The sequence below is a fragment of the Salmo salar genome, chromosome 27 (assembly GCF_965601325.2).
Source record: "Salmo salar chromosome 27, fSalSal1, whole genome shotgun sequence".
NCBI lineage: Eukaryota > Metazoa > Chordata > Actinopteri > Salmoniformes > Salmonidae > Salmo > Salmo salar.
Window position 1 is genome coordinate 3,845,001 of NC_138317.1, and position 25,659 is coordinate 3,870,659.

Here is a 25,659-nt window from a genome sequence, read left to right on the forward strand (position 1 = left end):
TGTCAAGTGCCGTATTCAACTCCCATCAGCTAGACATGTGAAGGAGATGTTTCTATATTTCCGGGTGGCTGGAGGGGGGGGGGGTTTGTGCATCTCACAGACTGACAGGGTGAGTGGGCTGGGTGTAAATACCAGTCACGGACCATCCGGAAGAGGAACAAATCTGTTTATTAACCTCGTGAGGAGAAGAGAGAGAAAGAGAGAGAAAAAGAGAGAGGAAAAGGATACACAGACCACAGACTGTCAACCACACATGCTGGTCGGTGTTCACTCATACTCAGACTTGCACGCAGCACACACACACACTCGACCCTTCACTTGATCATATCACACACACAAGCCCACACACAATCCCACACACACACACACACACACACACACACACACACACACACACACACACACACACACACACACACACACACAGAAACCCTCAAACACACTCTCACACAGCTCCTCAGGGACCTCTAGCACCCTCTCATTTGTCATCCCAGGGCTTCTGAGAGCCTTTTCTTTTCCCTTGGATAACCTCCCTCTTTCCCAGCACTGTAAGTAATGAGCCAGGGTTGACCCTCCATGCCTCATTGTGTTAGATTTCAGCTTCTGACCTTAAAAATGAAAGCAAATCGATAGGGCGGGACACGTGAATTCCAAAGCCCAGGACGCAAGCCAAGTGTGGAGTGGAGGGAGGAATGCGGAGCTGCACAATATACTGAGGAGTAGAGAGGCTCTTTCACCTCACCTTCAATAAGGACCAACACTGTATCGCCAGTGTGCTGCATTGAATTTGCATGTAAATTGTGTCACCCAGTGCATTTAGTGTGGGTAATCTAAAGTACCGGAGAGGGGATGGGGGGAGAGAGCTCAGAGCTTAGTCAAGGCTTGGGTTTTAATATACATTTGGTGTGCGTCAAAATGTACTGGGACAGTATTTCTAGGACAATTTTACCTGGCTTTGAATAGTAGTGATAGTTTATATGCAGTTTAGAAGCACTTACAGTAGCTAATATGGTGTAATTCAAGACAACGAAATGACATGTCAAAGTATCAAAGCATCCCAGCAAGAGAGTGACATATGGTGAAGGTCAAAAGTGTCTTGACCACCTGATGTTTGTATGCAAACTGTCCCTAAATAACCCCTATTAAAATCCCCAGTCCAGTCAATGTCCAGTCTCCTTCCTAAATGGTCTCTCTCTCTCTCTCTCTCTCTCTCTCTCTCCATACAATATGCTGTAGCTCGGCAGCAATGAAGCACATTGTGTGTACTCACTACTCTAGTGAGAGAGTGGCTGGCCGTCAGTTCCAGTTAGCCCAGCATGATAATTGGCCTCCCATTGATAGACGCAGGCTCCCTTCACACTCCAGGGGTCTCGGCTCATTGTCGGAAGAGGCGACACACTGCCCGAGAACACTCGAAATTGCACATCAAATCAGCCATGCTTCACGGGCCGGCGCTAACACGTGGGGTGGGTACCACGAGGGGGGCGTGTGAGTGTGTGTGTTCTTCCATATCTCAGTGTGCAGTGTCTCTCCAGGGAGGCTAGGGTTTAATGTGGCTAACTGGAGCTGCTGGTGACTGTACTCTCTCTCACTCGCTTTTTTTTTCTTCTCTTCCTCTTCTCTCCTCTTTCTCCGTCACTTTCAGCTCCCCCTCTCTCTTTCTCCCCCTCTCTCCCCCTTTCTCCCTCCTTCTCCATCCCTCTTTCTTTCTACTACGCCCACAGGGCCTCCGTTACCTCTCTGTCACCGGGCGCAGCGTTCATGGTATAGAGATATAAATAGGCTGTGAGTGGGGAGCCCTGACTCTCACACCATAAATCCACAGTGGGAGGGACACGAGGGGAGAGGGAGAGAGGGGTGCAGAGACAGAGGAAAGGGATGTAGTGTATACAAAATGGGGAGAAATAAGGAATATATCACGGAAAGGGAGCGATACACTGGAGTGATGAGGCGGTTTGTTGACGTACACAGGGAGAGGGAATTGTTGAACGGTTCAGATGCTGAGTCTCATTAAAACCATCTCACCTGTAGAGGTGCAAATTGTTTTGAGAATGCCTCCAGACTCGGGAGTATGAAGTCGGGGGAGGAAAATGGCACTCCAACATCTCTCAACATCATTTTGAGGATGTCCCTTCTATAACAGTTAATCACCAGAAAGGCCATTCTTATGATCCCAACTCACTCATGACACAGTGATGTTTGCAAACCAGATCAGTACTGTCCTGTATGCCAGAGGTTGAGGAGCAAACTCACTGACCAGAGTCTTTTACAAAGTCCGGAAAGATATACATCACCACTTCTTTCCTGTCTGTTGGGTTCCATCAAAGATGTGCGAGTTACTCACTTTACTTATAAAAAAATATACACTGCTCAAAAAAATAAAGGGAACACTTAAACAACACAATGTAACTCCGAGTCAATCACACTTCTGTGAAATCGAACTGTCCACTTAGGAAGCAACACTGATTGACAATAAATGTCACATGCTGTTGTGCAAATGGTATAGACAACAGGTGGAAATTATAGGCAATTAGCAAGACACCCCCAATAAAGGAGTGGTTTTGCAGGTGGGGACCACAGACCACTTCTCAGTTCCTATGCTTCCTGGCTGATGTTTTGGTCACTTTTGAATGCTGGCGGTGCTTTCACTCTAGTGGTAGCATGAGACGGAGTCTACAACCCACACAAGTGGCTCAGGTAGTGCAGCTCATCCAGGATGGCACATCAATGCGAGCTGTGGCAAGAAGGTTTGCTGTGTCTGTCAGCGTTGTGTCCAGAGCATGGAGGCGCTACCAGGAGACAGGCCAGTACATCAGGAGATGTGGAGGAGGCCGTAGGAGGATAACAACCCAGCAGCAGGACCGCTACCTCCGCCGTTGTGCAAGGAGGAGCAGGAGAAGCACTGCCAGAGCCCTGCAAAATGACCTCCAGCAGGCCACAAATGTGCATGTGTCTGCTCAAACGGTCAGAAACAGACTCCATGAGGGTGGTATGAGGGCCCGACGTCCACAGGTGGGGGTTGTGCTTACAGCCCAACACCGTGCATGACGTTTGGCATTTGCCAGAGAACACCAAGATTGGCAAATTCGCCACTGGCGCCCTGTGCTCTTCACAGATGAAAGCAGGTTCACACTGAGCACATGTGACAGACGTGACAGTCTGGAGACGCCGTGGAGAACGTTCTGCTGCCTGCAACATCCTCCAGCATGACCGGTTTGGCAGTGGGGCAGTCATGGTGTGGGGTGGCATTTCTTTTGGGGGCCGCACAGCCCTCCATGTGCTCGCCAGAGGTAGCCTGACTGTCATTAGGTACCGAGATGAGATCCTCAGACCCCTTGTGAGACCATATGCTGGTGCGGTTGTCCCTGGGTTCCTCCTAATGCAAGACAATGCTAGACCTCATCTGGCTGGAGTGTGTCAGCAGTTCCTGCAAGAGGAAGGCATTGATGCTATGGACTGGCCCGCCCGTTCCCCCGACCTGAATCCAATTGAGCACATCTGGGACATCATGTCTCGCTCCATCCACCAACGCCACGTTGCACCACAGACTGTCCAGGAGTTGGCGGATGCTTTAGTCCAGGTCTGGGAGGAGATCCCTCAGGAGACCATCCGCCACCTCATCAGTAGCATACCCAGGCATTGTAGGGAGGTCATACAGGCACGTGGAGGCCACACACACTACTGAGCCTCATTTTGACTTGTTTTAAGGACATTACATCAAAGTTGGATCAGCCTGTAGTGTGGTTTTCCACTTTAATTTTGAGTGTGACTCCAAATCCAGACCTCCATGGGTTGATAAATTGGATTTCCATTGATTATTTTTGTGTGATTTTGTTGTCAGCACATTCAACTATGTAAAGAAATAGTATTTAATAAGATTATTTCTTTCATTCAGATCTAGGATGTGTTGTTTAAGTGTTCCCTTTATTATTTTGAGCAGTATATTTAGCCCTAACTCTTCCTCTCTTTAAATTATTATTATATATTTTTAATTTAACCTTTATTTAATTAGGCAAGTCAGCTAAGAACAAATTCTTATTTATAATAACGGCCTACCCCGGCCAAACCCGGACGACGCTGGGCCAATTGTGCGCCGCCCTATGGGACTCCCAATCACGGCCGGATGTGATACAGCCTGGATTCGAACCAGGGACTGACGTGAAGCCTCTTGCACTGAGATGCAGTGCCTTAGACCACTGCGCCTCTCGGGAGCACTCTTCTCTCTTCCTGTATCTATGCTCCCCCCACTCCATGTGAAAGATACCTACATATCACAACCCACACATACATAATGTATGCGTTTTATATACTGAAATATATTTAGCCCTAACCTCTTCTCTCTTCCTGCAGCAGCCCTATGCTCCACCCCTCCACCCCATGGCTCCGCCCAGCCCCAGTCACAACAGCTGCAGTCACGGCGGATCCGAGCTGCTGAGTAAAACTAACCTGTACATTCGAGGCCTGCCCCCGGGGACCACGGACCAGGATCTCATCAAGCTCTGCCAACCGTGAGTGTGGCACACACACGCAGACGTATAGAAACACCCACACACCTACTCCTACACGCAAACACCCACACAGACGTATAGAAACACACACACGCACACCTGCTCCTACACGCAAACGCACACACAGACGTATAGAAACACCCACACACCTACTCCTACACGCAAACACACACACAGACGTATAAAAACACACACACGCACACCTGCTCCTACACGCAAACGCACACCTGCTCCTTCACGCAAACGCACACACAGACGTATAGAAACACACACACCTGCTCCTACACACAAACGCATACACAGACGTATATAAACACGCACACCTGCTCCTACACACAAACGCATACACAGACGTATATAAACACGCACATCTGCTCCTACACGCAAACACACACTCAGACGTATAGAAACACACACACCTGCTCCTTCACGCAAACACACACTCAGACGTATAGAAACACACACACCTGCTCCTACACACAAACGCATACACAGACGTATATAAACACGCACACCTGCTCCTTCACGCAAACACACACTCAGACGTATAGAAACACACACACCTGCTCCTACACGCAAACGCACACACAGACGTATAGAAACACACACACCTGCTCCTTCACGCAAACACACACACAGACGTATAGAAACAAACACACACACACCGTATATAAACACATATGTACACCTGCTCCTGCACACAAACACAGACACACCTGCTCCTACAAACAAACACACACACACAGTATATAAACACACACACACACACGCGCGCGTACACAGACACACGCGCGTACACACACACACGCGCGTACACACACACACGCGCGTACACACACACACGCGCGTACACACACACACACACACACACACACACACACACACACACACACACACACACACACACACACACACACACACACACACACACACACACACACACACACACACACACCTACACAAAGCTCAATAAAGCCCTAATAAAATGTAGATTGGACTGCCTCCCCCAGGAACCACGGACCAGGACCTCATCAAGCTGCAACCCACAGCCCACACACACACACAGACACACACACACACTTACACACTAACAGCTTTGTTCAGCTCCAATAAATTCCTCATTAATAAAGACTGCAAATTGTGAAATACAGGCTAAAAGCGAAGTCTGCCGGTTGCGTAACATTTCCTTGGACATCTTTCCAGAAATATCCCAGTCAAATGCAGCCAATTATTTTATGATCTTTTGGAATCGGAATGCTCTGTCCAGTATTTGGTAATGCTCCTACTATGTCAGAAGTCCCGCATGTCTTGATCTTGACCCATCAAAATTCCATTAGCTAGACAGCAAACACGATACGACAATGGAGGCACTCAGCGTTTTGACATTGCATATCTCTTAGCCACATAGTCAGTCCCATTTTGTATAATCTCACTGTAGATAGTGTCCAATAAAACATTCCTTTTGCCGTTTACTGGAACATTGGACATACACCATCACTGCCTCGCTGTCCTCTGGTGGATGCTTCACTTTCTCCCACACACTCTTGCTTTAGCATTTCTCTCCCCTGTATTTTTTGCCATTCGCCTTGGTCAAAGGCATTGTCTAAGTGCCCCCAAGGTTGCCCGAGGTCTGCTCTGCCAATGAAAATCCAATGCCAATGAAACTTTAATTAGCCAGCCACTGTTTCAGGCACAGGCGGGTAGGAACATTTTCACAAAGGTCATCTGGTGCTGAAGTCTGTGACACCCGGGTCCCCCTCTGGTGTTTTTTTTCCTTCTCCGGTCTGCTGAACCCACACCTCCTCCACCCATGTCCCAATCCCACCCCAATCCGCTCCACCCCACCACAATGGCATCCTCCCTTGGCCCGTCGCCTTGTACCCCAGGTTCATGTTAACCTGAAACATCCGAAATGAGCCTCTGCCGTCTTCAGAACATGTTGAGTCCTAGTTTTGTTTTTCAAGCACCTCTGTCGCCTCTGTCGCTATTTTCTCTAATCAGTATCATGGGGTTGTCTCACTCTGCATATGTGTGAGTAGCAGTGTTTTCCTCTCAGAGATTGGTCTTGAAAACCCGACCCTAGGCAACAGTGACTAGAGTCTGGTTACAATGACGGACTCTTTTGACAACTTCAATAAGGAAGAAAAAAATGAGGAGTCCTCTTCAGACAGACAACTCTCTCAACAAATCATGATGCCAGAATGTCGCGATTCGAAACCAAAGTTTGTAGTTGATGCTTACGAGCCACTTGCGAAATGCAGAAACAAAATGTTGTTTGATTTGAGTCCTTGTGTTGTGCTGAGCCGTACTGGTTCCCGAGACAGGGTTTGCGGGGTCACACGCACTCTGAAACAGCCCCAGCAGCCTAGACTACCCGTATCTCCAAAGCAAGCACAGTGCCGCCAACGGATGCATTCTTGAGAGTGTGCCATATCGTAGCTGCTGATTGGAGGTCGTTACACACTGCCTGAGAGATGTTTGGAAACGTAAAAGTTCTCTCAACGACGCAGCAAGCTACACTCTCCCACAAGTCCTCACACTTAACTGCTACAACTTCCTCTATTACTTCAAACATGGCCAAAATAAAAGAGAATCAATGGCCACATAAAATAAAAGAGGAACAATGGCCACAGAGTTTCTAATTATATGCATCGAGAGCAGTTGGATTTGAGAGTGTGCTTAATCTGTGTTTTATTCAGTTGGCTGGATCTGTAGCTCTCCAGAACCATCAGCCTGATATATGGGCATGGAGAAGCAGCCAGAGAAGTGGGTTTTGGCTGAACACCCAGAGTGAAAGGCAAGGATGGAACAGCCATTACCATGAGAAAAATGCATGGACAAGTGGACAGGTGGGGCACGGGGGGCAGGAGGGGCACGGGGGCAGGTGGGGCACGGGGGGCAGGAGGGGCAGGGGGGGCAGGAGGGGCACGGGGGCAGGTGGGGACAGGTGGGGCACGGGGGGCAGGAGGGGCACGGGGGGCAGGTGGGGTACGGGGAGCAGGTGGGGCACGGGGGCAGGTGGGGCACGGGGGGCAGGTGGGGTACGGGGAGCAGGTGGGGCACGGGGGTAGGGTGGGGTACGGGGATCAGGTGGGGAACGGGGAGCAGGTGGGGTACGGGGAGCAGGTGGGGCACGGGGGGCAGGAGGGGCACGGGGGGCAGGTGGGGTACGGGGAGCAGGTGGGGTACGGGGGGCAGGTGGGGTACGGGGCCAGCGGTTGAGCAGTGCTGAGGTTTTCTTGTTTGCAGTCCACCACCCAGGAGAGGTAAAGGGGATGAGGCCGCAGGTTCTTTTGAGGAAAGAGCACATTTTAGAAGGTGCTCCGGAGCTAGACTTAGGGCCCACACTTGGAATAACAGGGGCATTCATTCTCCCTGCCAGTGGTCCAAATCCATAAATCAAAAAGCCAAGATTGAATGGACCACAGAGCTCTCCTCCCTACCCTCCCTCCCTTCGATCCTCCTCCCTTCTGCCTCTTCTGTTCTTCCCTGCCTACCGTTCTCCCTCCATCCCTCCCTTCTGGTTCTCTGCACCCAATTACAGCTGTGGACCGGCTACAGCTGTGCCCTCTGTCATGCTGCTTTCCCTAGCGCGGCGCCTGATCAAATGGAGAGAAACCCAAATCAAGAGCTAATCACCGCCAATTGTCCAAATAACCTTTCCCATGTGTGGCGAGGGAAGGAGGGAGGAGTGAGAGGGTGGGAAGGGAGGGGTTGGAGTGCCACACAGCAGAGGAAGGGTTGACCCTGGGACCACCTGTTCCACAGAGCCTCTGCGATCCGAAGCGCCAAATTATCCCAAATGATTCTGAGGCCCTCTGTTGACACAAGCCGGCCGGCTATCAGAGCCCCCCGATCCCACGGGCTCCTTTTCAACAAACTGCCAAAGGGAGGAAGTGTGAGAGAAGACACTCCAGTCGGCCCAGCCTCAGCTCTTTCGGCTCAGTCATCGATGCCCTGTCCGCCCAATGCTTTTCGGTCCAGCTCTGTCAGAACGGGCCGAGATAGCGGTGCTTAACCTCTGAGGTGGCGAGACAACTGCAGGAACGCCCAGACCGAACTCCTCCCCCACCCCACCAACAACACGTTGTCAACCAGATGCTCTGGATGTTTCGGGAACAGAAAGAATCACTCTCTCACTTGATCTTACTCTTGTTCTGTCTCTCATTGCCACTTCGCTACAATACTCGGCAACAACAGAAATTGGCATGTGCTTTGTGTAGTGAATTTACATGGTAATTTACTTGCCTGGTTCAAACTAACAGTATACAAAATGCCTGTATCCTCCACAACATTGAACTGGAGAGCAGTTGCTGTGCAGTGGCTGATATGCCTCCAGGCAATCTCCTACATTATTCATCCCCCCCATTACTGTTTAGTTCATTGGGATCCCCATTACAGTATCTTCCAAAAATAGTCACACCCCTTGACTTTTCCACATTTTGTTGTGTTACTGCCTGAATTTAGAAGGGATTCAATTGAGATGTTTTTGCCACTGGCCTACACACAATACGCCGTAATGTCAAAGTGGAAGTATGTTTTTAGTAATTTGTACAAATTAATAAAACATCAATAAGTAATCATCCCCTTTGTTATGGCCTAAATAAGTTGAGTAAAAAGTTGCTTAACAAGTCACATAATAAGTTGCATGGACTGGATGCAATAATAGTGTTTAACATGATTTTTGAACGACTACGTATCTGTAAAGTCCCTCAGTCGAGCAGTAAATTTGTTAACACTTTACTTAACATCCAGTGTCATAACACATTATAACAAGATCATAACCATGTCATAATGTCATCAAATCAAATCTAATGAAATTGTATTTGTCACATGCACCGAATACAACAGGTGTAGACTTTACAGTGAAATGTTTACTTACAAGCCCTTAACCAACAATGCTTTAAGAAGTTAAGAAAAAAATACAAATAAGTAGATAATAAAATAGATAAGTAAAAATTTAAGATAGAAAATAAAAGTAACAAATAATTAAACAGCAGGAGTAAAATAACAAGCGATGCTATATATAGGGGGTACCAGTACAGAGTTAATGTGTGGGGGCACCGGTTAGTTGAGGTATTTGAGGCAATATGTAGCTAGAGTTAAAGTGAATATGTATAGATTATAAACAGAGAGTAGCAGCTGTGTAAAAGAGGGGTCTGGGTAGCCATTTGATTAGCTGTTCAGGAGTCTTATGGCTTGGACCTCGACTTGGCACTCCGGTACCACTTGCCGTGCGGTAGCAGAGGGAACAGTCTATGACTAGGGTGGCTGGAGTTTTTGACAATTTTTAGGGCCTTTCTCTGACACCGCCTGATATAGAGGTCCTGGATGGCAGGAAGCTTGGCCCAGTGATGTACTGGGCCGTACGCACTACCCTCTGTAGTGCCTTGTGGTCGGAGGCCGAGCAGATGCCATACCAGGCGGTGATGCAACCAGTCTGGACGCTCTCGATGGTGCAGCTATAGAACCTTTTGAGGATCTGAGGACCCCATGCCTAATCTTTTCAGTCTCCTGAGGTGGAATAGGCTTTGTCGTGCCCTCTTCACGATCGTCTTAGTGTGTTTGGACCATGATAGTTACCCTTTAGCTCAGTGCGGTTGTTGCCTGTAATCCATGGCTTCTGGTTGGAGTATGTACGTACGGTCACTGTGGGGACGACATCATCGATGCACTTATTGATGAAGCCAGTGACTGATGTGGTGTACTCCTCAATGCCGTCGTAAGAATCCCAGAACATATTCCAGTCTGTGCTAGTAAAACAGTCCTGTAGCTTAGCATTAGCTTCATCTGACCACTTTCTTATTGACCGAGTCACTGGTGCTTCCTGCTTTAGTTTTTGCTTGTAAGCAGGAACCAGGAGAATATAATTATGGTCGGATTTGCCAAATGGAGGGCGAGGGAGAGCCTTGTACACATCTCTGTGTGTGGAGTAAAGGTGGTCTAGAGTATTTTTCCCTAATGGTTGCACATTTAACATGCTGATAGATATGAGGTAAAACTGATTTGAGTTTCCCTGCATTAAAGTCCCCGGCCACTAGGTGTGCCGCCTCTGGATGAGCGTTTTCCTGTTTGCTTATGGCCGTATACAGCTCACCGAGTGCGGTCTTAGTGCCAGAATCGGTCTGCAGTGGTATATAGACAGCTACAGAAAATATAGATGTAAACTCTCTTGGTAAATAGTGTGGTCTACAGCTTATCATGAGATACTCTAACTCAGGTGAGCAAAACCTTGAGACTTTCAACAGCACCAGCTGTTGTTTACAAATATGCATAGGCCGCTGCCCCTTGTCTTACCAGAGGCTGCTGTTCTATCCTGCCAAAAAGCTTAAAACCCGCCAGTTGTATGTTAATCATGTCGTCATTCAGCCACGACTCGGTGAAACTATAAGATATTACAGTTTTTAATGTCCCATTGGTAGGATATACGTGCTCGTATTTCGTCTATTTTATTATCGATTGATTATACATTGGCTAATAGAACTGATGGTAAAGGTAGATTACCCTCTCGGCGATGGATCCTTACAAGGCACCCGGACCGTCGTCCACTATACCTCCGTCTTGAGGGCCTTGTCGGGTGTCTGGAGTAAATCTGTCCAATCCGACTCGTTGAAGAAGAAGAAGAATTCCTCCAGTACGGGGTGAGTAATCTCTGCCCTGGACATGGTGACAGAAACATTATGTACAAAATAAGTTACAAATAACACGAAAAAACATACACAATAGCACAATTGGTTACGGGATCGTAAAACGGTGGCCATCTCCTTTGGCCCCGTTATTACAGCATAACAGCTGACATAACTTGTCATAACCTGTCATAATATGGTAACAACACTGTCATGACCCATATATTTACACCTGTTTTGACATATATTGTGCTATTTTATGGCTAGTTATGACACCTACATAAGAGTGTCAAAACCCACTTGTCACGTCCTGACCAGTATTAGGGATTATTTGTATTGTAGTTTGGTCAGGACGTGGCAGAGGGTATTTTGTTTATGTGGTTCGGGGTGGTGGTTTATTTAGTAGGGTGTTTGGTTAGTTAGTTCTGGGTTATGTTCTGTGTTAGTATTTCTATGTTCTTTCTGGTTAGTTGTATATCTATGTCTAGTTAATTGGGGTTGGACTCTCAATTGGAGGCAGGTGTTTTCTAGTTGCCTCTGATTGAGAGTCCTATATATGGGTATGTGTTTGTGGGAGATTGTTTCTTGTTTTGCCGTGTGTGCCTGACAAGACTGTCTAGTTCATTTGTGTTTGTTGTATACGTGTTTATTTTCTTTTTTCCTTCTTTGTCCGTAAGAAAGAAGATGAGTATACACTTCCCTGCTGCATTTTGGTCCTCTCCTTACGATATGCGTGACAGAATCTCCCACCAATCAAGGACCAAGCAGCGGGGTAAGGAGCAGAAGAACAAATAAATGGACTATCGGGAGAAATGGACCTGGGAGGAAATTCTGGACGGGGCTGGACCTTGGCACCAGGCTGGGGACTACCGTCTCCCTCCGGAAGAAATCGAGGCAGCCAAGGCGGAGAGGCGTCGGTACGAAGCTATATACGCGCCGATAAAGCACGAGAGGCATCCCCAATACATTTTTTGGGGGGGGCACATGGGTAGTTTGGCTGGGCCAAGGGTGAGCCCTAAGCCAGCTACCCATGCTTATAGGAAGGATCGTATGGAGTGGAGAGCGCCGTTTTTTGCAGAAGTGCGCACGATCTCGCCCATACACACGCACAGTCCAGTGCGAGTTATTCCAGCCCCTCGCAGATGTCGTGCTAGAGTGGGCATCCAGCCTGGTAGGAGGATGCCTGCACAGCGCGTCTGGTCGCCGGTACACCTCCTAGGACCAGGCTACCCTACTCCCGCTCTACGCACGGCAACCATCAGGCCCCTGCACAGCCCAGTTCGCCCTGTACTAGCACCCCGCTCGTACAGGGCTGCTAGTTCCATCCAGCCAGGACGGTTGTGCAGGAGGTGCGTTCAAGACCGCCTGTGCACCTTCATGGCCCAGTTTTTCCAGTTCCTGCCTCGTGCTGACCCGGAAGTTCGAACCCCTAGTCTGGCACGTCCAGTACCAGCACCACGCATCAAGCTTCCAGTGAGTCAGCCCTGTCCAGTACAGCCTGTTCCTGCTCCTCGCACTAGCCCTGAGGTGCGTGTACCTAAACTGGCATTTCCAGTACCAGCACCACGCATCAAGCTTTCAGTGCGTCAGCCTAGTCCGACTCGTCCTGTTCCCGCTCCCTGCACTAGCCCTGAGGTGCGTGTCTCCAGCCTGGTACCTCCTCTACCAGCCCCACGCATCAGGCTTCCAGTGCGTCAGCCCAGCCTCGAGAGTCCAGAGACAGTGCCCCGTCCAGAGGGTCCGACAACAGTGTCCAGTCCAGAGTATCTGGCAACAGTGTCCAGTCCAGAGTATCCGGCAACAGTGTGCAGTCCAGAGTATCCGGCAACAGTGTGCAGTCCGGAACCGAGTGAGTCTGCATACAGTCCAGAACCAAGTGAGTCTGCATACAGTCCGGAACCAAGTGAGTCTGCATACGATCCGGAACCCGAGTGAGTCTGCATACAGTCCGGAACCAAGTGAGTCTGTCTGCGATCCGGAACCGAGTGAGTCTGTCTGCGATCCGGAACCGAGTGAGTCTGTCTGCGATCCGGAAACGAGTGAGTCTGTCTGCGATCCGGAACCGAGTGAGTCTGTCAGCGATCCGGAACCGAGTGAGTCTGTCAGCGATCCGGAATCGAGTGAGTCTGTCAGCGATCCGGAATCGAGTGAGTCTGTCAGCGATCCGGAACCGAGTGAGTCTGTCAGCGATCCAGAACCGAGTGAGTCTGTCAGCGATCCGGAACCGAGTGAGTCTGTCTGTGATCCGGAACCAAGTGAGGTTAAATATAACTTTGAACTGTGTGAGTCTGCCTACAGCTCGGAACCGAAGGAGTCTGCCTACGGTCCGGAACCAAGCGAGTCTCCCTACAGTCTAAAGGGTAGAAGACCGGAGCCAGAACCACCTCCAGTTTAGGTGGGTTGGGGAGGGGGGGTGTAGGCAGACTCACTCGGTTCCGGATCGCTGGAGGTGCATCCGAGGTATGCACCTTTGGGGGGGGGTAATGTCACGTCCTGACCAGTATTAGGGATTATTTGTATTGTAGTTTGGTCAGGACGTGGCAGAGGGTATTTGTTTATGTGGTTCGGGGTGGTGGTTTATTTAGTAGGGTGTTTGGTTAGTTAGTTCTGGGTTTTGGGGTTATGTTCTGTGTTAGTATTTCTATGTTCTTTCTGGTTAGTTGTATATCTATGTCTAGTTAATTGGGGTTGGACTCTCAATTGGAGGCAGGTGTTTTCTAGTTGCCTCTGATTGAGAGCCCTATATATGGGTATGTGTTTGGTTTAGTGTTTGTGGGAGATTGTTTCTTGTTTTGCCGTGTGTGCCTGACAAGACTGTCCAGTTCGTTTGTGTTTGTTGTATACGTGTTTATTTAGGTTTTTCCTTCTTTGTCCGTAATAAAGATGAGTATACACTTCCCTGCTGCATTTTGGTCCTCTCCTTACGATATGCGTGACACCCACTTTTATTCAAATGTGTTTTTTCCCTGCCAAGAAGTTTCCTTTCGTTTGAAAGTTTTTTTCTTAAGTCCTTTGTTGTTATTGTAATGAATTCTTTACAGAATTATTTGTTTCAGCATGTCCTGACAGTCCTGTGTCACGTTACTTGGACAAAGTAAATATACTTTATGACACTGTCAAGAAGCATTGTGACCATCATAATCATATAAGCCAGATTGGCCTATCAGGAACATCCCCTAATACCAAAAAATATCAGCATGTAAAGTAGCTCGTTAGCTGTAAAATTGCCTCAACAAACTGCACTATCAATTTTGGAGTCTACAATCTCACCATGTTCAACCTGCAGACCGATGTGCCGCCCAGAGTGGAGTCTAACATTCACAACAACAGATATACTTTTGAGGAGATGGGAAACGTTGCCCATACTACGTCAATGGGCCTCACGGTGCATTCTGCGACAAGAAGCGCTCCTTCTATTGTGCTCTAGCTCGAAAACCCAACATTAGCCCAAATTTCGTCAACAAGAAGTACAACATTACAAATCTTTTCTGAGATGTGAGATAATTAACTTGCTATCTGTAATATCGTATAACTTTGGAATCGTGACATTTCATAATTTCGAGGAAAATAGGCATGTTTCAAAACATATACACTGGCTTTGAGAATGGATTGCATGACTATTAGCTTAGCAACTGCCTGACGCAGCATGACAACGCCATTGGTCAACAGTCTGCTGGGTGGGGTGTTATATGTTCCTTAAATCATTGGATTCCTATCTCCTTTCTATAATATCTCTGGCAACGGCACCATGCAATTCACCCTGGATTAAAGAGGCAGACAAATAGGAAAAATGTGCTACACCCTTAAATTACACATTTCTCGAGGTAGAAATATCGCAAAAATATGATCAATGGATCATTCAAGAGACAAGGTAAAAATCGTTCTGCCCCTGAACAAGGCAGTTGACCCACTGTTCCTAGGCTGTCATTGTAAATAAGAATTTGTTCTTAACTGACTTGCCTAGTTAAATAAAGGTTAAATATAATAATAATAATTGTCTTCAGCAGCATCTGTTTCCTACCTCTCCTTAGTATTAGGCATTTGTTTTAGAGTATTCGAGATGGGAACTAATGGAGAAAGTCAAAGCTTGTAGCGCTGCTTCAGCTGTGACACGTGTAGATTGGGGAGTGATGGGTGAGAGAAAAATATATATTTTGAATTCAGGTTGTAACTCATCAAATTGTGGAATATATCAAGGGGTATGAATATTTTCTGAAGGAACTGAATGTCTGTTTGAAGTGTATGCAAATAGATTATACAAGTGGTTAGGCATTTTCAACACACAGACCAGAAGAGTAAACCATTTCTCCCCGACCATGAAACACTATCGGGTATGTTGTTGATGTTAGTTCTGTGTGTGCAGTTAAGGGCAAGGCGTGCTGCCTTGTTTTGAGCCAGCTGCATCTTTGCTAGGTCTTACGTTGCTGACCCTGACCATATTACTGGACAGTGCATTCGGGAAAGTATTCAGACATTGATGCTGTTGACCCGGATCACTGGTTGCTGCGGAAAAGGAGGAGGTCAAAAGGGGGGTGAGTGTAACCGATGTGAAATGGCTAGTTAGTTAGCGGTGGTGCGCACTAATAGCGTTTCAATCAGTGACGTCACTCGCTCTGAGTGTATTCAGACCCCTTGACTTTTTCCATATTTTGTCACAGCCTTCTTTTAAATTGATTTAAAAAAAACCTATCTACACACAATACCCCATAATGACAAAGCAAAAATAGTTTTTTCGTAAATGTTCCAAATGTATTAAAATACAAAACTGAAATATCACATTTACATAAGTATTCAAACCCTTTACTCAGTACTTTGTTGAAGCACCTTTGGCAGCCATTACAGCCTCGAGTATTCTTGGGTATGATAATACAAGCTTGGCACACCTGTATTTGGGGAGTTTCTCCCATTCTTCTCTGCAGCGTTACTGCACAGCTATTTTCAGGTCTCTCCAGAGATGTTTGATCAGGTTCAAGTCCAGGCTCTGGCTGGGCTCTGGCTGGGCCACTCAAGGACATTCAGAGACTTGTCCCGGTGCCACTCCTGCGTTGTCTTGGCTGTGTGCTTACGGTCGTTGTCCAGTTGGAAGGGGAACCTTTGCCCCAGTCTGAGGTCCTGAGTGCTCTGGAGCAGGTTTTCATCAAGGATCTCTCTGTACTTTGCTCCGTTCATCTTTCCCTCGATCCTGACTAGTGTCCCAGTCCCTGCCACTGAAAAACATTCCCACAGTATGATGCTGCCACCACCATGCTTCACCGTAGGGATGGTGCCAGGTTTCCTCCAGATGTGATGCTTGGCATTCAGGTCAAAGAGTTCATCAGGCCAGAGAATCTTGCTTCTCATGGTCTGAGAGTCCTTAAGGTGCCTTTTGGCAAACTCCAAGTGGGCTGTCCTGTGCTGAGGAGTGGCTTTCATCCGGCCACTCTACCATAAAGGCCTGATTGGTGGAGTGCTGCAGGGATGGTTGTCCTTCTGGAACGTTCTCCCATCTCCACCGAGGAACTCTAGAGCTCTGCCAGAGTGACCATCGGGTTCTTGGTCACCTCCCTGACCAAGGTCCTTCTCCTCCGATTGCTCAGTTTGGCCGGGCGGCCAGCTCTAAGAAGAGTCTTGGTTGTTCCAAACTTCTTCCATTTAAGAATGATGGAGACCACTGTGTTCTTGGGGATCTTCAATGCTGTAGAAATGTTTTGGTACCCTTCCCCAGATCTGTGCCTCAACAGAATCCTGTCTCGGAGCTCTACAGACAATTCCTTCGACCTCATGGCTTGGTTTTTGCTCTGACATGCACTGTCAGCTGTGGGACCTTATATAGACAAGTGTTTGCCTTTCCAAATCATGCCCAATCAATTGCATTTACTACAGGTGGAATCCAATCAAGTTGTAAAAACATCTTAAGGATGATCAATGGAAACAGGATCCAATTGAGCTCAATTTCGAGTCTCTTAGCAAAGGTTCTGAATACTTATGAATATCGGGTATTTGGCTTTTCATAGGCTTGGCTTTTCATCGGCACTACCTCTGTTTGTACAGCCAGTTACAGTTAGTTAATTTCTGCTCGGTAGTGGCAGGTAGCCTAGCATTTAAGAGTGCTGAGTCAGGTTGCTGGTTCGAATCCCAGAGTTGACTAGGTTAAAAATCAAGCATTGAAACTTTGCATTGCAAAATATAAGGCTGCTATTTGAAATAAAAACACGGACTATGTTATTGTGCGCCACTGCATCAACGCCAACAATGGCTCACCTTCCTCTCTGCGCTTTGTAGCCATAGAACATGTCCAAATTTCACCAAAAGGAGGTGACATCGTACATAAGCCAAAACAAAGAGAGGCATTCTGGCAGTACTCCTTAGACACTGTGGGTTCAAAGGTGCTAACCTATGATTTTTCACTGTCCTCGTTTCTATAATGTTGTTGCCTTGATTTTTTGAGACTCTGTGTCTCCGGATTCACAGACACCCAAATATCACCTACAGTTGTAGTGGGAAGTTTACATACACTTAGGTTGGAGTCATTAAAACTCATTTAACAACCACTCCACAACTTTCTTGTTAACAACTATAGTTTTGGCAAGTCGCTAAGGACATCTACTTTGTGAATGAAACAAGTCATTTTTCCAACAATTGTTTACAGACAGATTATTTCACTTATAATTCACTGTATCACAATTCCAGTGGGTCAGAAGTTTACATACACTAAGTTGACTGTGCCTTTAAACAGATTGGAAAATTCCAGAAAATGATATCATGGCTTTAGAAGCTTCTGGTAGGCTAATTCTATGTTAGCCTGATATGGTTCCCAATCAGAGGCAACTGTCATTCGTTGTCTCTGATTGGGGATCATATTTAGGCAGCCTTTTCCCACTGGGTTTTTGTGGGATCTCGTGTTTTGGTTAGTTGCCTGTGAGCATGCCATTTACGTCACGTTTCGTTTGTGCGTTATTGTTTTGTTTGGTGAGTTTCATTTATTAAAATATACTGCTCAAAAAAATAAAGGGAACACTTAAACAACACATCCTAGATCTGAATGAAAGAAATAATCTTATTAAAAACGTTTTTCTTTACATAGTTGAATGTGCTGACAGCAAAATCACACAAAAATAATCAATGGAAATCCAATTTATCAACCCATGGAGGTCTGGATTTGGAGTCACACTCAAAATAAAAGTGGAAAACCACACTACAGCCTGATCCAACTTTGATGTAATGTCCTTAAAACAAGTCAAAATGAGGCTCAGTAGTGTGTGTGGCCTCCACGTGCCTGTATGACCTCCCTACAACGCCTGGGCATGCTCCTGATGAGGTGGCGGATGGTCTCCTGAGGGATCTCCTCCCAGACCTGGACTAAAGCATCCGCCAACTCCTGGACAGTCTGTGGTGCAACGTGGCGTTGGTGGATGGAGCGAGACATGATGTCCCAGATGTGCTCAATTGGATTCAGGTCGGGGGAACGGGCGAGCCAGTCCATAGCATCAATGCCTTCCTCTTGCAGGAACTGCTGACACACTACAGCCACATGAGGTCTAGAATTGTCTTGCATTAGGAGGAACCCAGGGCCAACCGCACCAGTATATGGTCTCACAAGGGGTCTGAGGATCTCATCTCGGTACCTAATGGCAGTCAGGCTACCTCTGGCAAGCACATGGAGGGCTGTACGGTCCCCCAAAGAAATGCCACCCCACACCATGACTGAACCACCGCCAAACCGGTCATGCTGGAGGATGTTGCAGGCAGCAGAACGTTCTCCACGGCGTCTCCAGACTCTGTCATGTCTGTCACATGTGCTCAGTGTGAACCTGCTTTCATCTGTGAAGAGCACAGGGCGCCAGTGGCGAATTTGCCAATCTTGGTGTTCTCTGGCAAATGCCAAACGTCCTGCACGGTGTTGGGCTGTAAGCACAACCCCCACCTGTGGACGTCGGGCCCTCATACCACCCTCATGGAGTCTGTTTCTGACCATTTGAGCAGACTCATGCACATTTGTGGCCTGCTGGAGGTCATTTTGCAGGGCTCTGGCAGTGCTCCTCCTGCTCCTCCTTGCACAAAGGCGGAGGTAGCGGTCCTGCTGCTGGGTTGTTGCCCTCCTACGGCCTCCTCCACGTCTCCTGATGTACTGGCCTGTCTCCTGGTAGCGCCTCCATGCTCTGCACACTACGCTGACAGACACAGCAAACCTTCTTGCCACAGCTCGCATTGATGTGCCATCCTGGATGAGCTGCACTACCTGAGCCACTTGTGTGGGTTGTAGACTCCGTCTCATGCTACCACTAGAGTGAAAGCACCGCCAGCATTCAAAAGTGACCAAAACATCAGCCAGGAAGCATAGGAACTGAGAAGTGGTCTGTGGTCCCCACCTGCAGAACCACTCCTTTATTGGGGGTGTCTTGCTAATTGCCTATAATTTCCACCTGTTGTCTATTCCATTTGCACAACAGCATGTGAAATTTACTGTCAATCAGTGTTGCTTCCTAAGTGGACAGTTCGATTTCACAGAAGTGTGATTGACTTGGAGTTACATTGTGTTGTTTAAGTGTTCCCTTTATGTTTTTGAGCAGTGTATGTGTAACTCTACGCACGCTGCGCCTTGGCCTCATCCTTACGACGAACGTGACATCATTTGAGTTAATTGGAGGTGTACCTGTGGATGTATTTCAAGGCCTACCTTCAAACTCAGTGCCTATTTGCTTGACATCATGGGAAAATCAAAAGCAATCAGCCAAGACCTCAGAAAAAAATTGTAGACCTCCACAAGTCTTATTCATCCTTGGGAGCAATTTCCAAATGCCTGAAGGTAACATGTTCATCTGTACAAACAATAGTACACAAGTATAAACACCATGGGACCACGCAGCCGTCATACCACTAAGGAAGGAGACGCGTTCTGTCTCCTAGAGATGAATCTACTTTGGTGTGAAAAGTGCAAATCAATCCCAGAACAACAGCAAAGGACCTTGTGAAATGCTGGAGGAAACAGGTACAAAAGTATCTATATCCACAGTAAAAGGAGTCCTATATCGACATAACCTGAAACGCTACTCAGCAAGGAAGAAGCCACTGCTCCAAAACCGCCATAAAAAGCCAGACTACGGTTTGCAACTGCACCTGGGGACAAAAATCTTACTTTTTGGAGAAATGTCCTCTGGTCTGATGAAACAAAAATAGAACTGTTTGGCCATAATAACCATCGTTATGTTTGGAGGAAAAAGGGGGAGGCTTGCATCCCAACTGTGAAGCACAGGGGTGGCAGCTTCATGTTGTAGGGGTGCTTTGCTGCAGGAGGGACTGGTGCACTTCACAAAATAGATGGCATCATGAGGCAGGAAAATTATGTGGATATATTGAAGCAACATCTCAAGACATCAGTCAGGAAGTTAAAGCTTTGTCGCGAATAGATCTTCCAAATGGATGATAACCCCAAGCATACTTCCAAAGTTGTGGGAAAATGGCTTAAGGACAACAAAGTCTAGGTATTGGAGTGACCATCACAAAGCCCTGACCTCAATCCTTTAGAACATTGTAAAGAACTGAGAAAGCGTGTCCGAGCAAGGAGGCCTACAAATCTGCCTCAGTTACACCAGCTCTGTCTGTAGGTATGAGCCAAAATTCTCCCAACTTATTGTGGGAAGCTTGTGGAAGGCTACCCAAAACGTTTGACCCAAGTTAAACAATTTAAAGGCAATGCTACCAAATACTAATTGAGTGTATGTAAACTTCTGACCTCTGGGAATGTGATGAAAGAAATAAAAGCTGAAATAAATAATTCTCCCTACTATTATTCTGACATTTCACATTCTTAAAATAAAGTGGTGATCCTAACTGGCCTAAGACAGGGAATTTTTACTAGGATTAAATGTCAGGAATTGTGAAAAACTGAATTTAAATGTATTTGGCTAAGGTGTATGTAAACTTCCAACTTCAACTGTATGTATATTTTGATATGGCCTATTGATTAACGTCACCATTTACCTTGAAACATGTTATCATTCCAAACGTTTTACAATGTTGTGTCTCAATGGGCAACTAGGCTATAAATAGGAGCTAAGTGCAATGGTCAGGTCACTCTGAGGAAGACCTCAGCCTGACGTTGACACGTCAGTCACCTGTTCACTTCCTATACAATGGGTGGAAGTGAGCAATAATGGAAATCAATTTCTGCCTTTTTTTGTGGGTGCTCCAATCTTTTCTACCTTGAATTAGTCAGTTTGGAAGTTTTTCTTGGGAAACCATTTTCATGATTTTTGTCATTGTTGTTGAGCACCCCTCCTTTCCTTTGTTTGCTGAAGCGCGAAGGCCCAACTGAACTATTGGTAAAAAAATGGGTCAGTGTTACCTTGAGCAAGGCACTTAACCCTAAATCGCTCTGGATAACAGCATAAGCTTAATGACTAAAATGTCATTGTAAATGAAAGCCCCCCCCCCCCCCCCATTACAGTTGCAGCAGCCTAAAGACTGATTGACTTGAGGACAGGAAGCTGACCCCTCAGGACTCTACAGTTTACTTCTCTCCCAGGTGCTTTGACGTACCCTCCCTCTCGCTCTCCATCCCTTCCCCCGCTTCCTCACTCGCTCTTTCCCTTTTATCTGGAGTAGTGTGGAGAAAGCAACACAGATGAGATGTGTTCATTTGTGCGTGTCAGACAGAAATGCGTGGCATGTCGGCTTGTCAGGTTGTAGACGGGTGTGGACAAACATTCTGGAATGCTGAAGCTTGAAAGAGAACTGTGGTAATAGCTATACTAGTGGAAAATAGCCATACTGTACACTGTACCCATTACTCCTTCTATTAAACATACAAGTCCACACACATACAAGTACACACACAAACACACAGCCATTTTTCTCTCCCACTCACTCCATTAAAAGCACTCCAAGTCTATAGTGGAGCCACTGTGGTCGTTCACTCTCGTTCTCTCTTTCTCTCATTCTCTTGTTCTCTCACTCTCTCGCTCTCGTTCTCTCTCCCCCTCTCTCTCCCGCTCTCTCTCTCTCTTTTTTGCTCCTTCTCTGGCTCTCTCCCTCCCTCCTTCTGGTACATGTGGGTGGAGATCTCTGTAGTGAGCTACAATCTGATGACCGGCCAGCATCTTTCACCAGCACTACCTGTCAGAAATGCATTATCCCGTGTGTGTGTGTGTGTGGTGTGTGTGTGCGTGCGTGCGCGCATGCATGCATGCGTGCTCAGAGTGAGTTTGTGTTTGTGTGGGTGTTAGTGTGTCCATGCGTTCAGCGTGTGAGTGTGTGCATGTGTGTGTGTGTTATTTTTGGCCTGATACAGATCCTGGGGTGACAATGACATCACCACTAAATAATTCTCAGGTCATCTGCAGGCACTAACTCAACATGGCCAACACTGCTATTGGAGGCTAGTCAGGCTAGCCTCAGTTAAAGCCTCTTAAACTTGACAACAAAGAGCCAGATCCCAGATGAGGTTAAACTGGCCAAATACAACCCAGTCTTGGGTGTGATCACATTTTGGACAGCCCTGGGCCAGTTGACAGGGTTTCTTGAAACCAGAAAATGATTGGCCTAATCCACCGGGTCACAATTTGTCAAAGAGCCGTTGTTGCCAGAAGCGCAATTTTCATAATTCATATTCGACGCAGTAATGTCAGGATGACATTTTGAAATAGAACGGTTGTCTTCCACAGTGGGAATACGTCCCACAGTGAGTAGGACCGGAGGGTGAGGAGGGCCAAAGAGCTTAGACCTGCAGATCATATAAAACCGTTGTATCACCTGATAGAAGCAGGGAGAGAAGAGCTTAACCGACAACAGTAACATCTTGTACAGTGGTAGTGCAGTGGCCATGCTGTGGAATATCTTCAAAGGGCAGGTCCCTCTACAGTACACAAGTACAGCTCAGGAGAGTGGAGCGTGATTGATTTTGATTCAGTGCTACTCGAGTGAGCAGCGGCTCTCCCCCCTGCCAGGTGTCCATCAGGATAGAGCAGACTAGTTCAGCAGTGTACAGCACTTGCCTGTCTGTCTCCGCAGTACACTGGGAGACTGGGGCTGCATCCCGAGTGGCACCCTATTCCCTATATAAAGCCCTGGACTCTGGTCAAAAAGGGAAATGTAGTGCCATTTGGAACACACTTTGGGCCTCCTCGCCTGCCCTAACTCTCTGTCCTGTAGTCACAGAGGAAGCTCCTATGCTTCCAGGTGTACTGGTCCTAGTCCTTATTGCCCCACTTCACAAATAGCTGTGATTTGACCCCTGTCTGCCAGGCTCACCTTTAGAGCTCTGAGAGGGGTCGGCTGAGCTTGAGGGTCAACCGGAATGTGGCACTAACTCAGGGGCCCGGGATTACAAGGTGCCATACCTTGATGTAACACACCTCTCTCTCTCGCTCTCTCTCGTTCTTTCCCGTTTCACTTATCTGCTTACACTTTATCGCTCACACTTTATCGCTCAATCTATTTCTCAGACCCCCTCGTCAGACACCCTGGGGTGCCTCACACACACACACACACACACACACACACACACACACACACACACACACACACACACACACACACACACACACACACACACACACACACACATAGGACAGAATGTGACTGTATCCCCCTAGTGGATGTGGTTATTCCATGTAGTCAGTGGAAACGCAGACATGAAGCAGAAACTGCCTGGAGCTGTTTCCCACCTACCTGTCATGCCACTTCACATGTCTACCACAGCAAACAAACACCCAGACAGCGAGGGCCTTTGGAGAGCCAGCGGGGGGACAACACCACGCTTGGGTGGTCTGCCAGTCTCCCTCACCCCTCCTCCTGCAAAGCTGCACCAGTGATGTGTGCTGGCTCCGGCCTGCTCTCCATCCCCACATAAGAACCACTTCACCCACAGCGCTATGGCAGAAATGAAATATGCCTGGATCATTTCACCCACGGAGGAAAAAAGGGGATATTCAAACCATTCAAAGGATCCAATGTCTTATCATTAGACCTCAACCTCCACCCAAAAAGTAGATGTGGATGAGGCTACACATCATATTTCAGTACCCAGAAAACGAATACATTTGTACAGATTTCAACGGTATAAAACCGCCTGTATTCCTTTGTAGTATTGTCAGAGAGGAAAGCTTTGACTATGTACAGACTCAGTGAGCATAGCCTTGCTATTGAGAAAGGCCGCTGTAGGCAGACCTGGCTCTCAAGAGAAGACAGGCCATGTGCACACTGCCCACAAAATGAGGTAGAAACTGAGCTGCACTTCCTAACCTCCTGCCAAATGTATGACCATATTAGAGACACACATTTCCCTCAGATTACACAGATGCACAACGAATTTGAAAACAAACCCAATTTTGATAAACTCCCATATCTATTGGGTGAAATACCACCGTGTGCCATCACAGCAGCAATATTTGTGGCCTGTTGCCACAAGAAAAGGGCAACCAGTGAAGAACAAACACCATCGCAAATGCAACCCATATTTATGTTTATTTATTTTCTCTTTTGTACTTTAACCCTTGTGTTGTCTTAAGGGTCAAAAATGACCTGCCCCTATGTTTAACAGCAGAGAAAACCCCCTAAATGATATGTTTCCAACTTGGAATTTCATTACTTTTCCTAGAGTGACCCCAACATTACAAAAAGTGAAACATCGCCTTTGTTCATATTTCCATGAAAGCTGTAGACACCACCAGGGTACAAAGATTGTCTTAGGGTCATTTTTGACCCGGCAGTTATAAAATAATTTACACACCACAAAAACCACAAAGATCACACACACACACACACACACACACACACACACACACACACACACACACACACACACACACACACACACACACATCTTTCTCTCTTTCTTAAAACATTGTTTACTAATGGGTAATGCAGTCAGAGGCTATAAAGGTGCTACAGATGACAGTCCCCCCAATTCTCTCTTTACTGAAGCCATGAGTGCACGTTTCAGTCGTAGATCAGATTTTTTCAGATGTCCAGGAGGAACAAAAAAACTATGATTTAGAAGAGGAGGTGTTATCTGAAGAAGAAGAAGAAATCCCCACATTTTTGTCAAAGAACAGCAAAATAACATGGTCCTTGTCACCATATGACAACCAGAGCAGGATGGCAGCACAAAATGTCATAAGGATGACCCCAGGGCCCACAAGACATGCAGTTGCCCATGCCCAGGACATTGCCTCAACATTCTAAATGTTCATCACACCAGCCATCGAAAAAATCATCCTGGAGATGACAAATTTGGAGGGTTTCCGTAAATATGGAGACAACTAGAAAAGGATAGATGAGATTGACCTGCGTGCCTACATAGAGCTGCTAATCTTAGTGGGTGTGTATAGGTCCCGAGGCAAGGCTACATGTAGTCTATGGGATGCAGAGAGTGGAAGGGTGATTTTCTGTGCCACGATGCCACAAAGTCTTTCACACTTTCTAAAGAATGCTACGATTTGATAACCGTGAGTCAGACCTGCAAGATCTGTGAGAGACAAACTGGCGGCCATAAGAGAGGTCTTGGAGAAGTGGGTGGAGAGCCTGCCATACCTCTACATCCCTGG

The 25,659-nt window shown here is 47.1% G+C and overlaps 1 protein-coding gene across 2 annotated transcripts in view; it reads left to right on the top strand.

Annotated features, from left to right (window-relative positions):
* The window catches only part of LOC106588200 (RNA-binding motif, single-stranded-interacting protein 3), a 249,000-nt gene that overhangs the window by 52,024 nt on the left and 171,317 nt on the right, over positions 1-25,659 (top strand). For both annotated transcript variants that reach the window (XM_014176955.3, XM_082970317.1), the window contains one exon: positions 4,351-4,508. In XM_014176955.3, coding sequence (XP_014032430.1) covers positions 4,351-4,508 — 158 coding nt within the window. The remainder of the gene's footprint in view (positions 1-4,350; positions 4,509-25,659) is intronic.